Raw genomic sequence first — 19384 nt, 5'->3', positions numbered from 1 at the left:
CATAATAGATATTAAAGAAATAAAATACATAATGGAGCCTAATCAAACTCAGAGGTTAAATTTTCACTACTTCCATCAGCGCAGTTCCCCCCTATATTTTTTGACGGGGGTTTGGGGGCAGTGCCCCCAACTTGGGGTCAAGGGGCATCGCCCCTTGCGGGGTCAAGGGGCAGCGCCCCTTGCGCGCTCCCTGTCGCGATACAGGGCGGGGTCGAGGGGCAGCGCCCCGCGAGGCCAAAAATACTTTTATTATTTTATATAGGCATCGGGTGTTATTTTTCTATTGGCAAAAAACCCTTCATGAGATATTTCACTCCCTCAATTACGCAAAAAACATCATTAAAAAAAATTTGAAAATACGACTTTTTTTATTTTAATATTTTTCCCTAGCCCTAGATGTGGGGGACGTCTGGCCGTCCCCAATCCGTCCCCAGCCGTCCCCGGGACGTACGGACGTCCCCCACAGCTAGGGAAGCCGTCCCCCCGTTTCGGGGACGTCCCCTCAAAATTTTGACAATTTGGGGACGGGGGGGGGACGTCCCCTGGCCGTCCCCAAGTCCCCGAAACGTCCCCGGGACTGGGACGGGGGTTTTCAGGTAGGGGACGCGTCCCCGGGTTTCGTAGTATTTTTTCCTTGTAAAAAAAAAATCATGAGGGTTTATGATTTTTTCCTCAAAAATTGTACTTTGCTGTAGTTTGTTTTTCGTCGCACCTGGAGTTGTTGTGCGAACATCTACAGTAGTCTCTTATTTGCAGTCTATTTTCGGGTATCTTGCTCATCTGCAATAGTTTGGAGGGTTTGCCGATTTTTTCCTCAAAATCGTGACAACTATTCTTGGTGTGTCTCTCGTTACAGGGAGGGACAGTTCTCCAACATCAGGTTGGACGGTTGGTGTTGTTTTGGGTATCTCCAGAAGTGCTGCAGTTTCTAGGAGGGTTAGTGGTAGGCTCTTGTCTTCTGTTGCAGCGTGTTCTGAGAAGAAGGGGGCAACCTTCTCTGTTATTTCTCTTGGTAATTAGAACGATGACCATTAAGGGAGGGTATTAGAATAATATCTTTCTCATTGTGTTATTAATGGTCATTTAAAGTGTTTCTAATTTCTCCCCTAGTTAACGATTGTTTCTTTTAGAAACATCGTCTTTGTAACTCTATTTAAAGGAGCTTTGTCTCCTTGATTAATTGAACAACATCGATTCTTTGAAATCCATATGCTTTTGCATCTGTATTAAGATCTGTGGGAGCTGAAGGTATTTTGACTATGCTATTAATTCTTGTTCAAGAGATAGCTCTACATAGATGGATCTTGTTTTCTAGAACAGAAATGGCTTGTACTTTCATAATAGAAATTGAGAAATTTAATGGAAAGCATTGACCATTGGAGGTTCAATATGGAAGACCTACTTGTAGACTGTCATCAATGGATTGCAATGACTAATTTCATTCCTAATATGGATGAAAATGAGAATGTCAAACTTGATAAAAGGCTAGATATAACATTAGACTATGGATTTATGGTTGGTGTCCTTGAAATTTTCTTCAAAGGATATAGTTAAGAAGTCATGGAACAAGCTCAAGACCTTGTACAAAACTAAGTCCATGGTGATTAGATTATTCCTATAGATGAAATTGTATTCCTTGGGAAACAGAGATGGAGATTCAATAACCAAGCGCCTAATTGCATTTAATTTCACAAGGCAATTATGGTGCCATTAATTTAGGAAATATGCATTCTTGCTATCCATTGGTACTTGAATTATCCTTTGTTCGCATATTCTAGCATTCACCCATCTTTACTTTTAATAAACTTCAAATCCATAATCAAAACCTTCCAAGCCTATCTTGTCAAACCATTTGCAAATGTGGAAAAATATAGTTTGCAAATCTAACGAGATCTACAATGTTCACATGGTCAACCAAAGCTCTAAGATCATTTTTTGCTAACAATGAATACCCAATCAAAGAAATCAAAATCTTTTTTGTTCACCCATTCAAAGATTCAAATATCAAAGGCCAAGGGAAAATATGAACACCAAATCAAGTAACACATCATCCCTTGGTGGGACTCAACAAAATAACACAACATCTAAAACATTCAAACCAACAAGATTGATGACAAGCGGCATCATTGTTTCTAATATCTAAATACCTGACCAAATAAATCAGCTTCCCTTTGTCCATACATTCACCTAGTGTCTTTCTATTACTTTTTACTAAATCAAAATGGGTGATAAACAACCTTGCCATCTAAAGTTGGACCCACCATCATTGATTCAGTGTCTTTCTATCACATATTACTAATGTCAAAATGGGTGATCAAACAACCTTGCCATCTAAAGTTGGATCCACCATCATATGTGGACTCCCATCACCCATCCAGTCAGCATTGATAAATAGTCTTCACCGATTCATCTCCTAATATCATTTACTTTTCTTAAAGCAAGACCAATCCATCAAAGGCTTTTCTTCACTATTAGTGCAGTTCAATTTTTATGATATGTAAGTATCTAGACAATTGAACTATAGAAGATCAATGATTGAAATGTGCCAACTCCTCAAGTGGACCAACCTAATTAAAGCACCTTTCCTTTGTTCAAACATTCTAACTTAGTCTTACCACTAGCTGATCTGATCAATGAACAATCAACAACCTATTTCCCAATCACCACTCTTTCATGCCCACATTCAATCTTACCAAAATTACCAACTAAAGCAACCCAAGAATATGCAAGCAAAGAGACTTGAAATACTTAATGAATTTCCGTGATCACTAATTTGGAGCTAGAAATAAGTGAAGACTTTTCTAAATTCCTAGTTAAAAGGCCAATAAACATCACTCTGATGTCTTTTTTGGGGATTTGGACTTGTGCACCAAACCATAAGCCCAAATGAGAAAATGAGAATTCTAATCTTAACTATTTATAGAGAATCCTAAGGAATAACCCAAACTATTTCTAATAATTTTGCAGAAGAATAGAACAGCCCCAAATTTGAGAAGAGGCTTACATAAACCATAGAATTTCAAGTGGGACATTTCCAAAGATCAGCAATATACTTAAGCATTTTGATTTATGTAGACTTGTCATGTGTATGATCCAAATCTTCAATTTAGACCTTGTGGGCACATGTCATCTCACCTTTTTATATCAACCTATGTTATGAACCAAAATTCGTATTTCCTATTTCCCATGTCTCACTTGGTCCCATTTTGTGTGTATTCTTCCTATTCTTTCCCCTTATGTTTGTCTAAGGTCTCTAAGTAAGTAGGCATGTCCAGCCTTTTAAATGTTTGTTAGTTGTTAGACGTTTGGAGTTCCTTGCCCAAGCATGCCTTCCCATCTAAGTCTAACTTTCCCTTGGTCATCACTGAACTTTCAAACTTCGCCTATTGGTGTTGGAAATAAGCCACACCCGGACTGACGATGGACTGGTCCAAGAGGGGCCAATAGCTCAGTGGTAGAGCACTCCAACAGCATATGGAAGGTCCTAGGTTCGAGTCCTAGCTGGTCCATGTCTCAACATGGTATCAAAGCCAGGTCCAGGCTAGGAGCCCCAAGCACACAAGAGGTGTGGCTTAAGGGGGGGTGCTGGTGTTGGAAATAAGCCACACCCGGACCGACAATGGATTGGTCCAAGAGGGGCCAGTAGCTCAGTGGTAGAGCACTCCAGCAGTGAATGGAAGGTCCTAGGTTCGAGTCCTAGCTGGTCCATGTCTCAACACCGCCATCCCAACGGGCCTTTCCACCAAACTCTGCCTTTCTCCTTTATTTTGTAAAGTATCAGATTCTCCCTATTGATATGCCTTCTACTCAAACTCTAACCCCACTTTCGAACTATGGTATGGGTCATGCGATATCTATAGCTCACGAACTCCAACAACCATATCATTTTTCATTGTTCATCTCACCCACATTCCAGCATGACCCAAAAATGCCATTAATGACAGACTTGACCATGCCACCACTTCAAAAGGATTTTTTGTCACCCAAAAAACATTATTTAATATTTTAGGCACAAATTCACATGTACTTGAAGTGCAAGAAGATGAAGATGGCCATGCTTAGTTAAGGCGGTGGTTGTATCCTCAACCATACAAGAACTTGGCAATTGTGAAACCATTGCAGCAACTGCAAAACCACCTTGCAATTACCTTTAGGCCATTATGTTGCCCATTTCTTTGTGAAAGTTGCATATTGATATCCTATCTTAAGACAGTCAATGATGATAAGTGTTAGGAGTCCCAAATTAGTGTGTTGTGTATAGCAACTATAGAACAAGTGAGAAACATAAAATATTAAAAAGCTTTTTGTATATAGGATAGTTTTAAATTTTTAATGTTGGTCATCCTTTACAATTTGCACTATATCTTGTGCTTAATTATTTATTGCCATCCTTGTGAATGTAGGTAATAGATATGGTAAATGATTTGTTTGTTGTTTGAAACTAAGGTAAATCTTGTATTCTTGTATGGTAGTGTAGGTTTTTTATTTTTCCTTATGTTAGGGGGTATTTATTTTCCTACACATTTTATTTAAGCTTTAGGTTATTAGGAGTGGTTAATATGAGGACATGTGGCGAAATACTTCAGCTACATGTGTAACTCTCTTCTTCATGTGGGTAGTTGAGTTACACACCCTTTTTTGGCTTGTTGTGCCACCTCACATTACCACTATTTTGTTATTTTCTAAGTGGGTTATGGCGTAGTTGGGTTTCTCGCCTTATTTCGTCTTTGTGTGCCACCTTTATAACTCCTTTTTTGTTTTCATGTAAGGAGGTTGTGCCACATGTTTTGGCATTTACCAAGTAGGTATAACCTCCCACTTTTTATGGGGTGTGGGAGTTAATGCACCTCTTGGATGTATATGCTATTATTTTTCTATATAATAAGCCCTACTCTCACCTTCATAGTTTAGTGATAGCTCAGTGAGAGTCTTCTCAAAATTCCATTCTTTGTCTCTTTTTCTCTCATTTTAGATTTTTCTTCATTCATCTGTTGAAGAATAGCATCAGTCAGAATCTGATCAGCCGGAGCCGACTAAGTTGTCTAATTGGCCTAATCAGCCTTAGACAACTTAGTTGACCAATTAATTAAATATCCTTATGTCAAAATAATAGTTATATACATATCAACTTATATATGATTCGATCTATACTATGATTAATATGTTTATGAATCGATTAATGTAAGAATCGATTCTATGATATGATTAGCTTATGAATCGATTAATATATAAACCGATTTGATGTTAAATCGTTTTATCTAAACTTGTTGTTAGACGTGTTTTTGTCTAATCGATCTTGGAGAGTCGTGATGCTTAGGGAGAGACGTGATGGTTGAGGAAGTCGTGTTGGTTGAATTAGATATCATGCTACGTATATCTATTCAATCTCTCCCTCCACTTTGAGATCGATAAGGATAGCAGATACAAAGATAACATTTCAGTTTCACCGTTCTTGGTATTCGAATTATTCAGCATCTACAGCAGATCGTGTCCTCTATCTTTGTCTTCTAAATCATCAATCAAATTGAAGTCCTCTTTTGTGTTGTGATTCATCTGTGTATCAGTAAATCATCATTAAGGCAGATTGAATACATAGTTTGAACTGTATAGGTACATCCTAAGAGGTGAAACTAAATTATTGGCAAATAATTTTGAAATATAATCTGATCACCAAAATTGAACATGGTATTAGAGCAAGATTGAGCAAAGATCAGATCATATTGATATAAGCAAGATTATCTTCTATTATTGTCTTCAAGTTCATCTATTTCTATCAACGTCAAGATGGTGAATGGAATTAGAGTTGAGGACAGACTTGAAGGAGCAGTAAACTTTGTATCTTGGAAGTTTAGAGTTATGCTTACCTTGGGGGAAAATGAATTAGACGAATTCATGAAGGATGTCGTACCGGAACCAAAAGAAGAAGATGAGAAGCTTCAATGGAAGAGAAAGAACAACAAAGCAATGAAAATGTTGGTTGATTCTGTGAAAGATCACATTGTGCCAATCATCTCCAAGTTGACAAAGGCATGTGACATGTTCAAGACATTAGATGAGATGTATGAGATCAACAACACAAGTCGAGGTCTCGCACTGAAACAACAACTTAACCACATCAAGATGACGAAAGGAGAATCCATCATGTCTTACTTCATGAGGATAACTGAATTGAGAGATCAACTCTCTACCATTGGACACACTATCAATGGCAAAGAATTAACCATGTTGGCTCTTAATTGTCTCCCTTCATCATGGGAGTCATTTATTCGAGGGATAAGCGCAAGATCAAAACTCCCTAAGTTTGATCAATTGAAGACAGACTGCATTCAAGAAGAGTCAAGATTGGCTACAAGAGGCATTGGCCAAATCTCCATAAATGAAGATATTCATGTCCTCACCTCGTACTCCTCAAAGAAGAAGGGACATTTCAAAAGGAAGAAAGATAAGGAATCCAATAGTGCTCCTACATTCAAAAGAAGGAAGGACATTTCAGAAATCCAATGCTTTAGATGTGACAAATATGGTCACTACGCAATGAAATGTCCAACCAAGACTATGCCTCAAGCTTCCATTGCGAATGTTGGTGAGACTATTCCACAAAAGGATTCAGATGGAATCATATTCAAATTTGAAAGAGATAAGTTTTCTTTTTGGTTGAATAATGCTCATGAATTTAATATGTAGTTTTTTTTTTGTTAATTCATGCAATTACATTATACGTGCTATTTGTGAAACAACTTTGTTAGTAGATATTCACTTACGACAAGCTGCATTTGGATATCATGTGTTATAAATTTCTTCAATTTACTATGAGAAATTTGTCCCTTACATTTAGGACATCTTTAGAATCACAGTCTGTTGCTTTTCAAGCTTATAGAGTTTTAAAGTTCTATTTGTGATGAAGAGATTGAAATTCAGGAGGAATATGCAGAGGACTTTAATGGAGATTCTAAGATTTTGCATTTCCATTTTTTGATAAAACAAATATCTACCTGCAGAGGTGCAATAGTTCACTTGTGAAAGCCATAGAGGCACTTGTGTTGGTAATGATAGCATCTAGGGTTACAAAGCCAAGATTAAGACAAAAGGGCTCTCTCAGTGAGAGGGAGCATACTGAAAGGGGATTTTGTTCTAAATCTCAAGATGATCATATTCCTGCCTAGGGCTCGATCTTATGATAGTGTATCCATGGTTGTTTTGGATCTAGCACTTTCAGCCATATGAGGATCATACCAGATGATGAGAGTCTCTTGAAACAAGATATCTTCCATAATTGGGACCATGTGAGCAGGGGATGCTTCCGTGACATAGGGAGCAGCTAAGAGGATGTGCTTCGATTGATATCCAAGGATATTGGTCATATTGGTACAGAGGGAGTGGACCATGTCAAGATGGTTTCTCTAGTGATCAATCGAAGGACTATGATTCATGGGATGGAGACCTATGTATGTAAGGTGGAAGGCCTTTATTAAGACTCTTAGGTCATGATATTCCTGGACAGATAAATACTTGGTGAGCTTGGAATACACTAAGTGTGATGCAAACTCCAACCTTGTTTTGTTTTATGAAAGGTCAAAGCATGTGGAGATCAAGTTAGAGATATGGTGAAAAGGTATGCTATTCAATTAAGATACATTAGTACTAATGAGTAGACAACAGACATTCTCACCAAGCCTCTCTTCAAGATAAAGTTTGTGTACTTTTGAGGTAAGCTTGGTATGGTGGAGAATGAAGCCATAGCTGAAATTGAGTCTCAGCATCATTGATTTTGTTATATGTTATACTAATGTATTCTTCTAAATGAGAATTGATGTTTGATGTATAAACTCTTGTTAATGCATTTCTCCTTGAGAGAGACTTGAGGTGAAAGCCCTTATCTCCACCCTTGATATGGTTCATGGTGGATGATTTTCTTGTACTTGCGTGTTTACCCTCTTGATGAGCCATGGTGACTATCATTGTGAGGTGACAATCTCACAATGATAAACACTTGTACATCTCACCATTATTGTGAGGTGACGATCTCACAATAATGGTTGATATCACGTGAGGTGATATCTATGATTAAACCATAATGGTGGATGTCACATGAGGTGATATCTATGGATATGCCATAATGGTTGATATCATGTGAGGTGATATCTATGATTAAACCATAATGGTGGATGTCACATGAGGTGATATCTATGGATATGCCATAATAGTTGATATCACGTGAGGTGATATCTATGAATAAACCATACTGGTGGATGTCACATGAGGTGATATCTATGGATATGTCATAATGGTTGATATCACATGGGGTGATATCTATGGACAAATCATAATGGTGGATATCATATGAAGTGATATCTATGGATATGCCATGATGATTGATATCTCATGAGGTGATATCTATGGATATGCCATAACGGTGGATATCATGTGAGGTGATCTCTATGGATAAGCCATAATGGTGGATATTACTTGAGGAGATATTTATGGTGGATATCATGTGAAGTGATATCCGTGGATAAGCCATAATGGTGGACATCACATGAGATGATGTCTATGGATATGCCATGATGTTTGAGGTGATAACCAATTGTTCACCGTCCATGGGAGTAACCATGGTAGTTGTGTTCTTTTGCTTTCTCTCTCATGGATGTAGCCATGATAGATTCACTCTCTGAATAGCCATGGTGAAGATAACTATGTGACTCAGATCTTGAGTGGGATTCCTCCCTAGCTAAGAGGGAGTGTTGAAGAATAGCATCAGTCAGCCGGCTGAAGTTGTCTAATTGGCCTAATCGGCCTTAGACAACTTAGTTAGCCAATTAATTATATATCCTTATGTCAAAATAATAATTATATACATATCGGCTTATATATGATTCGATCTATGCTATGATTAATATGTTTATGAATCAATTAATTTAAGAATCGATTCTATGTTATGATCAGCTTATGAATCAATTAATATATAAACTGATTTGATGTTAAATCGTTTTATCTAAACTTGTTGTTAGACGTGTTTTTGTCTAATCGATCTTGGAGAGTCGTGATGGTTAGGGAGAGACGTGATGGCTGAGGAAGTCGTGTTGGTTGAATTAGATATCAAGCTACGTATATCTATTCAATCTCTCTCTCTCCACTTTGAGATCGATAAGGATAGCAGATAGATAACATTTCAGTTTCACCGTTCTTCATATTCAAATTATTCAGCATCTATAGCGAATCGTGTCCTCTATCTTTGTCTTCTAAATCATCAATCAAATTGAAGTCCTCTTTTGTGCTGTGATTCATCTGTGTATCAGCAAATCATCATTAAGGCAGATTGAATACATAGTTTGAACTGTATAGGTACATCCTAAGAGGTGAAACTAAATTATTGGCAAATAATTTTGAAATATAATCTGATCACCAAAATTCAACATCATCTATTTTGATCTTTTTGATCATCTATTGCTTGGAGTTGCATGTGATCTACTACCGACATCATATCCTAGCTCAATTCTTGCTTCTCGTAGAATCTAACACTGCACACATAGAATGTCTCTTTCATCTCAAACTTTGAGAAGTGTCATCAGTATTAAGATATAATATATTTTGAAACAAGTCAGCAAATGGATAATGTCTTGTGGATAAAAGGTTTAGTTATCCTTTTTTGTTTGAATCTTTTTCAGTTTGTGTAGCTTCCATAATTCTTTAATTTTATTTCAGAAATAAAGTCAAAGTGGGTCTCCAATAACTTTTGGACCACTTATTAGCAGGAAATACGGCTGGCTATTACAAGATGGATACAAGCAATCATCAAACAAGGCCATGATCATGCATGGAACCAATTTGAATCAATACAACTGACAGAAAAATTGGACAAAACCAAGAGGCAAGCTGAATCAAATAAAAGTTAAAACAAAGCAAAGAGAGGAGAAGATGTCATAAACATATGGAAGCTAGTAAAAAACAATGCACACAAATATGTATTGAAGGAAAAAACTAAAACACAAGTTAGAAATCTCACAAAACTAATAGACAACTAGTAAGAAATAGGATTAAAAGTGTTCCACGGAGTTTCTTGATGAGGGGACGCAAGGGACAAGTTTCGAGGATGGGTCAACCAAGGGCCTAAGTTTGGGGACAACGAGGGGATGGCAAGGGAACAGTCACAAGGGGGCAGCAAGAATATACATGTAGTACTTGAATAAATAGTTATAAAAAGATGTATAAGAATTACAATTTTGAATTTTCAAATGAAACTTTGGCAAATACTAAAATACTTGAATACTACTAAAATTTGAAGTGAACATTCAACATTAACATTGATTTAACATTGAAGTTTGAACAATGAAAATGTCAAATTCGAAATTTGTATTGTATGCTAGGAATGTGAATTAATCAAATAAAACACCTAACACACCAATGAGACATTATATTAGGGAATCAATCAATAAACAAAGTAAAAGAGCACTCCCCAATGGTGTCTCATTGTTCTCTATCTCCAAGGACCTTGTTAGTCTATTGATTGGCTCTCAGCAGCATGGACCATCCAAGATGACAACCTGAAGAACGAGTATGCTATATTGTGATCCTATGATCTAAATGAAAATGAAATGAATGATCATGATTCTAGATTAACATGGTGGCCTATACTATGATCCTATGATCTAAATGAAAATGAGATGAATGATCATGATTCTAGATTAACATGGTGGCTATGCTATAATCAAATAAACACTATGCTAAATGCAAAAACTACGGATGCTGCTATGCTCAATACGTATGCAAAGTTTCAGAATGCGAGATTAAGGATCCTTTCATGAATGAAAAATGGGGTATTTATAGCTTTTCCAAGGTATGAGCCTAGGTGGCAAGATTCAACGGTCTAGATTCAGCCTAGAGAGATGGACGGTGAGAGATGAAGAGGTTAGGAAAGGCTTGGGGAGATATGACACTTCTCATTCTTGGAAGGACAAGTGGCAAGAGAATCTCCAACAAATGCCACACATGTCCTACAAGAGGGCAAGTGGCATGAAGGGGGAGAACATGTGGCAAGGAGGCCATGTGTCCTTATGAGGGGAGAGACACTCCATAGGAGGTTACGATAGGGATAGTTTGAAGGGATAGGGTTGGTTCAACCCAAGGTTAGATGGCAGGTTGGAGGGTAGTTTAGGTTAGGAGACATGTGACCAAATTCGAATTTAAAAATTCAAATTAAGTGGGAGGGGATAATTAAATAAGACAAATTAATTAAACTTGCTCATTTAATTAAGCAAATGGAGAAAATGATTTATGATGGGAAGAATTTTGAAAAATGAACTATATAAATAAACTATTCAATTTATTTATAAGTGAAGAATTAAGGATCCATTAATTAAATAACTCATATTTAATTAATTTCTCTAGGCCAATTTTCAATGTATACATATATAATATTCAAGATTTCATAAAGATGATTGCAATGAGTACAATGATGCCAAAATAGCAAAATGTAGTAAACGGTGTTATTTTAGGATCAGACTGATAAATATAGATAGCAAAATCAAATCATTGAACACAAAGAACACCAAAATACACTGGGAAAACCTCCCTCTTGGAGATGAAAAACCCAGCAACTAAATCCAGATCTTTATTAGACAAATCAATATGAAACTTTACAACTGTACTTCAACACTTGAAGTATTCAGAACAGCAAGGTAAGCACAGTAGCATAACACAATAAGAACTTATCTGGAACACAACTTGCAGATCAAGGAGAATATTCATTGTCTTTCAAGTTCGCTGACCCTAGAATGAAGTCGTTGTCATTAGGGATGACTTCCCTGTTCTTGACAGTATCTTCACTGTCCTTAAGTATATATTCGCTGACCTTGGAATGATGTTCACTGACCTTAGGAGAAGGTTGTTGCTGATAGGAATATAATCTTCGCTGACCTTGGAATGATGTTCGCTGACCTTAGGAGAAGGTTGCTGCTGATAGGAATATAATTCGTTGATCACTGCTGCTGAATGAAGAGTGTATTCGCTAAGTGTATGTAGATACAATGACTAAGCCTTTGTATATATATGTGACTCAACCTCCCAATTCACTCTAGGTTGGCCTATAGGATTAAAATTACAAGATACATAAAATAGGGCCTGCCCTAAACACAAGTTACAAGTTACATTCAATATAGGACCACAAGTTACATCGCTCAATTAGGGTCAGACCAAATTACAAGTTACATTTATATAGGACCTGTCCTATCCACAAGTTACATTATATATAGGTCTTGCCCAATATTCATAGCAAGATATAATTACAAGTTACATGTATTTGGGACCAGCCCTAAGTGGTTCGGATTGCATGAGAGGTAATACATAGGAATTTTAATTGTCATTGACAACATTAAAATTCAATAGTCAGGTATCCGAGCTAGCTACAATTTTCAACAAAGGGAGGCCTCTAATCATCCCCAAACTTCTCATCACTAGAACTACTAGACTCCACATGGTCAAGCTCTGCCAACTAATACCAACCAACCCTAACTCTGTAACTGTAGCATCCTCATCAATTTGTGCTGGTTCCTCTAGCCCTACATCTCATTGTGTTGTTGGACTCTCTTTGTACACAAGTGCCTTGTGGTCAATGAAATGCAAAGCACTATGTACATCCACAAGTTTCTTTGCTCTCCTAGAGGTAAGTCTGATCCTCTTAAGAGAGGGGATGAAGCTATAAGTAGACTAGTTCCTCTAGCAGTTGAAGAACTAGAAACCTGAGATAGCGATCAAATGGCTAGAGTCAAATAAATCAGTCCATGGCAATTCCACCACAAAATTGGGTCCTCTTGTGCTATAGTTGCCATATCCATCTTGGCCTTGTCAAAATAACCCCTAAAAGTGGCAAATTTGGTCCACTCGGTACAAATAATGTTGGCCTCTAAAAGATCATACATCTTCTCAATGGCCCTAAAAGTAAAGAAACATGTCTTCACCTCAGCATCCTATGTTGGTGTAACTCTAGCAGGCCCCTGCTTGTACCACTTAGGGTTCACTGCATAGGCAGCCATGTGCATAGGAGTGTTGAGCTTCTTCCATCTCTAATGACTGATTGGCTTAATGTGCTCATTGTAGAATGCTGATGTGGGGTCTTCTCTATCAAGTCCTCGCCAAAACTAAGCACAAATCTACTTAGAAATCACAAATTTCCCATCCAAACTACTTCATCTTATTGAGTCGGTGATACACAAAACCTGAACAGCCAGTAATCTAGATCAGTATTCCAAAGCCCAAGGATCTCACAATTGTCAAAAACAGATTTGCTCAGATAATCACTGTCATGCCTCAGCTAAGACAGATCACAGCCCTCACGAATATCATTCTAGACAATTTGTAGGGCAGCGATTCTTAGAATAAAAGAATTTAATTAAAATTAAATTAAGAGTTTTAAGGGCAGTGACTGAAAGGTTGTGAATCAAAAAATAATTTACCAAAGGCAGTGACTGTTAAAAAAGGTTGTGACCCTTTGTTCTTTGAGGAGGGGGTATTTAAGGAGAAGAAGCATTATTTGAAGATCATTCAATGAATTGGAATAAGGATTTGATCTGAAATCAGGAAATAAGCGAATAAATAGCACAATCTGATTCATCATCATCAGCCTAAAATTTGTAAGTTTATATGCAAAAATATGGTATGAGTATATGAATGCAATATTTATTCTTTGCTGGAATTATATAGGAATAGCAGCAAGTAATTGCACTATTTTCCAATTTGAATATTATTTCTCAATCTAAGTAAAACTGATTATATTTCTATTTGGTAAATATGTTTTAATATATTCATATAGTCAATCTATTTTGAATTGGATAGAAATGGCTACAAAATAGGGAGGCCGATCAACCACTCGAATTCACAAGAGATGAAGACCCCACCTATCTTTCAAAAAGCGTGCCACCTCGAGATGGAACGCTCGTGGGCCGGGAGGCGTATGTGTGCTCCCAAGCTTGGTGGAGAAGGTAGTCTTGTACTCTTATCAAGCATGCCACCTCAAGATGGAGCACTTGTGGGTTGGGAGGCTAATTAGTGCTCCTAGGCTTGATCAAGGAGGATGAAGATGGAGTGGACCATTTTCCACCCATGCTCTCGCAATACAAGGATAACTATCCTTGAGCTTGCGGTTTGCAAAGTTTCTATCTAATTCCTAATACAGTTACCATAGGAATATGCTTTGGATAATTATTAATGTATTGATTATATAAGCATTTATATGCTATTGAATTCCTAACCCAAATGAAACTAGTTGGTCTCATGGATTACATTTCAAGTGTTGACTAACATGATTGCAGGACCTAAACCAGGATTAATCTTGTTAAAAGACATTTCAAATGGTAAATGTATATTCTTAATGGTATTATACCTCTAATTTTTTAGTGAGCTTGTGATTTTAGGTAAAAATATAGTAATATCCCCAAAAGGGACATTACACTCTCACACAGCAACCCTTATTTGGTCAAGCAAAGAACCAATGCACTCATACACCTCTCCAAACTTAGCACACCATTAATGCATTCCTATCTCCTAGATGGTGTTTGGGTCAAGGAAAGTGTGTGTCCTTTATAATTTAGGTGCACAGCCTTTTACACTATTACAAGCACAACACTATATGTTAAATTCCAAGTTATTCAAAGTAGGTGTAACCCACACATTAGGGCCAATATTACAATATAACTAATTGAAGCTTAACAAAAAATATTATACACAAAACAAGAAATTAGGACACGAGGATTGGGTCAAGGAAATAGGTGTCATCCTAAAAGTGTATAGGAGTAAATGATTAAGGGCACACCTATATTATATTGTCATTAGCAGATGAAGATATAGATAAAAGGTCAAGTTTCCTAGTGTCTAAATCTTAGAATCGAACCCAACGAATGGCCTTGCATGGCCTCTTTTCCCTTTTAAGGGATCTTGACTAGCAGTAACATTCTCAATCTAAAGTACTCTAAAGTTGACTTTCCAACAAAATGAAGTCCAACAATAACCTATGTTACCCCAAGTTTCCAAGACGGAGAAACGAGTTTCCAAGACGGATTTTTTTTTTGGCCATTTAGGGGACAAAGAGACTACAAAGAGGATGACTATATAAAAAAATAGAGGAAATTTGTAATATATAGGAAAATTTCAAATTTCAAATATATTTATATGATAACAATGTAACATTGATAAAAGTGAGTTGAAAAGAGAGTTGAAACCTAAAATTCATAAATATAATTCATTGTATCTAGAATCACTGTCAATATGATGCATATGATTATATCAATATCAAAATGCCCAAAGGCAACAAGTTTCAATGTATCATATATGTCAAAAGTCTCAAACGAGCCAAAGACTCAAAACTAAAAATGACACAAAGAAAGTATGCTGCTGCCCTTGATCTTCATCAAATTCAAAGTCACTGTCACTGTTAGCCTCAGCCTCAAAGGTTGCATCATCCAACGGAATCCCAACCAAGCCCTCCTATACCTCCTTCTCATCAACCTGGGTGGCATCTTCGAGATTTATATCCTACTGTAATGATGGACTTTGTTGGACTCTGACGATCCTTAAGTCGCAGAGCACTATGCACAGCCACTAACTTCTCCACTCGTCCAGAGGTAAGCCTATTGCAGGTGTGGGGGGCACTTAGCAAAGGAGATAGAATGTTTTTTTTAGTTGTTTATGAAAAAAAAAAGGGACACATCCAGGGGGACGATCAAACATGCCCCACATTTTCAGGTTTCCGAAACGTCTCCAGTTAAATGAAAAAACTAGGTACAGCAAGGGGACATTTCTCGCCATCCCCCTGTCCCCGAAACAGGTGCAAAAGAGGGGGAAATGCATCCCCAGATAACACTGACAATAACACATCTAATACATAGGCATGCAATAATTAATAACACATCTAAGACTGGGGTGTGTTTATCCCTAGAACAGGTCTGGGCCTAGTGATGTTTCCAGATATCCTTGAAAAAAGAAAATTTTCCAAACAAGATCCAAAACTACTGAAATAGGTTAAGGCAGCAAACCTTATTAATAGCATGTTTTGGATCAGGTTGCTTCTTCCATAAAAGCTCAAAAAGATGATTGAATTTTCTTTCATTCCCTTGGTTACTATCAATCTGCCTGAGTGTCTCCATTGCAGCCTGACAGAAAAAACAGGTAAAAAGTTAACCAATATCTTTTTAATATCCTTTGAGAAGAAGAATTTGCATAATATTCAAAAAAATTCACTACCCAATTCTTGGATTGGTTTTTGAAACCAAAGTATGTATAACAATTCTGTTAGCTTCGTCTATCCTTTGATGAAAAGGAGTTATAAAACATTTAACCTATATTGTTTTAGAAGGATTTACCTAACATTTAATCTAAAGAAGAAATAAAGAAAGAATTTATATGAATTTCTGTAACTGACAATAATACATTGATATTTTTATGTTGTGATCAAAAACTATCAATAGCTAGATCCATGTGACTCAAGAATACATCATAGATGAGCATTAAAGGACAAAAGTACCCTGACTGAAAATCCAACTCTGGCAAAAAAGCAATGCTAGGGAAGGTAACCTAAGTCGAGTATACAATGAACATTAGCTAAGTGCCTACAAACAAATAGCCGTGCAAGGAAAGAGAATCCTAAAGTGGCCAATTGGAAGATGTAAGGATTTTTAGTTATAGAAGCAATTCTAAAACGCACAATCTTTAGGCATGTCCAACTTGAGGGTAAACATATTTTATAGAAGCGTGTAAGAAGGCAATTTTTTGGATTTTTTCAACCACAGAAGAGGAGAGGGAAGCTGAACAAGCAGAGATATTCAGCTACAACCGATCAATCATTAGGAATATAAGGTTCATTTCCCTTTTGACAACACCCCCATTAGCACAAATATCATGGTATCTTGGAAGAATAGAGCTAGAAAACAGCAAATGGGCTGGAGATCACAATGGCTACACAGGCAGAAAGATTCACGTGCCATTCAAATCAAGGAAACACTTAACCAGCATCACATTTAAAACAAAGAAACTACTATATTGAAACCAAAGAAACAAAGATATAATGCACTACATTTAAATAGAAAAAACAAAATTACTTACCCAGTACTTGAATTGATGCCTAAAAAAATAGATATCATGGACCATTCCTTTCAGCAACGCGCTCAAGACTCCTGCGCATTCCTTCCATCTATGCTGGCTCGAGAGCTCTTCCAAGATACCTCTTAACCTATGATTATGATATGGTATCAAGTAATCGGTGCCACTGTCTTTACCCTGATTTTTTTTGCCTTCAATAATAGATGTCTCAAAGGAAAGTGATTTGGCCTTGTCAAGGGCAAATCTGTTTGCCTCTGGAGGATCATAGCCGTCCTCTTCATTGTCTGCTATATGCTCGTCAAGATCTAAATCTCTGGGTGTATACAAACTTTGAGAATTCCTTAATAACGACACTCCATGTTGGGAAGAAGAATCGATGGCATAGTCCATGTCTTCAAAATCTACTTCAAGCTTCACTAAGGATTTATCCATTGAGTTAAAGACAGTATTGAGACTTTTTGGAGGGATGGGATGAGCTCAAGTAGCAAAAAGGTAGTGGAGATTTCACAAGGGAGCACCACACTAAATGTGTAAGAGATTAAAAAGGGTTGAATTGATAAAATACTGCATCAAACTAGTAGGGTTATACTAATTTTAACGAACAGAAATACTTCTGTTGTGACAAAGAAGCTAGGAAACCATTTTTAAAATCATCCTACAAATTGAAAAGAAAAAAAACAATTCCTGCTTCTACATACGACAGACTAGTGAAGTGAATTTCACCAAACAGATGCTTGAGAAAGGTAACCAACAAATTGAAAAAAAGAGAAACTTCTTGCCCGTATTCGAGATATTGAACCGTATGCACATACTTGACGCAATTTGTTTAAGTATCCCGATCAGCTATATACCATAATTCTGACCGTTAATATAAAATCACTGGTGTGGAATCTCAAACATATGGGTTTTATGTATTTAGGGGTTTTAGAATTCAAATCGGTGCTCCAGGAAAAGAGTCTATGGAGGGGTTTTTGGCTGGGAATTTCAGAAGGGTTTTGGTGCTTTAGTTGGTTTTAAAATTTTAGTAAATATTTTTTTATTATTGATATGTAAATTTAATTTTTCAAATTTTAACTATGTATTTAATTGAATGTTTAACGTTATCTCTTCGATGTAATATTAATGGGATTTACTTTTGAGATGTGGAATTTTAAAATCTGCAATAGCCTCAACCATTATCTTTGCTTGGTGGATCCACGGATGCAAAATCTTTTAATTATTTTTTATATTTTTTTTTAATTGAAAGTGTTTTAGTTTTTTTCTTTTTAGAATGGAAAGTATTTGGATTATTTTTCATTAGATAGAAATGAGCTTTTATGAAGATTAAGTAAGGGTCTTTAAAGGACACTTGGTTTAATAGCATAGTTGTGTTTAAAAAAAAAAAAGGAATTGATTATGAGATATTATGATAATATTCTATTTTTATCATTTGATTATATTCAATAGATCAATTTTATAGGAGAAAAATGCATCGTGATGATGTTCTATTTTTTTCATTTGGTTAATGTTTAATAGACTAATTGTATAATAGAAACATGCAGCCATTAATAGTTTTTCTCTTATTTTTATGCTAATGTGTATGGTTGACTTTCATGCATGATTCTAATACACTTTTGGCTCTTTTGTTGCACTAGTGATCCAAAGCTCTGTCTAGTACTATATTATGTCATAATATGTCATTAGAACATTTGTGTTCCAATTCTCAAAACATTGCCTGTCTTAGACTACATTGCACCTAAAATTGCTCATAGAATGGACTACAAGCACAATCTCATCCCATATTGCAAACATTTGAAATGCAACACACTTAGTTGTATTAATCATCAAACCAATTATAGAGAACATCTAATAAGGACAACGTACTTTTAGATTCAAGACATTCACTACTTTGTATATATAATTGCCCAAAATTAATATTACACTCTATTTTATAATTGTTGACTCAATCTCAAGGCTTGACTAGTAACAATGAATTCAAGCACTTGCCTCATTGTTATTCCACTAAGATGTATTCTACAATCACAACAAAAATGGAAACTTGACCACTTACAATGAATTCAAGTGTTCTACCCATTGTTTTTTATCAAGGCAATTGACAAGTTAGCCCAATGATCTAGAGCTTAACTCTTTGACAGGGCAAACCCCCCATAACCTCACGAGCAATGTGCAATGGGCCCATCACCACACATCGCATTTAAACCAAGATTCAAACTTGTGACATGGATTGTTTGAAATGATGACCAAGACCGAGTGAGCTAACCCAAAAGACATAACACTCTCCCCATTGTTATTACACAAA

The 19384-nt window shown here is 36.6% G+C and overlaps 1 protein-coding gene across 2 annotated transcripts in view; it reads right to left on the bottom strand.

Moving 5' to 3' along the window:
* The window catches only part of LOC131032643 (uncharacterized), a 249297-nt gene extending 231209 nt beyond the window's left edge, over positions 1-18088 (bottom strand). For both annotated transcript variants that reach the window (XM_057963667.2, XM_057963665.2), the window contains exons 1-2: positions 17089-18088; positions 16023-16139 (exon numbers count right to left, since the gene is read on the bottom strand). In XM_057963667.2, the coding sequence (XP_057819650.1) occupies positions 16023-16139; positions 17089-17126 (155 nt within the window). In that variant the 5' untranslated portion in view covers positions 17127-18088. The remainder of the gene's footprint in view (positions 1-16022; positions 16140-17088) is intronic.
* Between the last annotated feature and the right edge of the window lie 1296 nt (positions 18089-19384).

Source organism: Cryptomeria japonica, chromosome 11 (assembly GCF_030272615.1).
Source record: "Cryptomeria japonica chromosome 11, Sugi_1.0, whole genome shotgun sequence".
Classification (NCBI taxonomy): Eukaryota; Viridiplantae; Streptophyta; class Pinopsida; order Cupressales; family Cupressaceae; genus Cryptomeria; species Cryptomeria japonica.
This window is presented reverse-complemented; position numbering and strand designations above follow the sequence as displayed.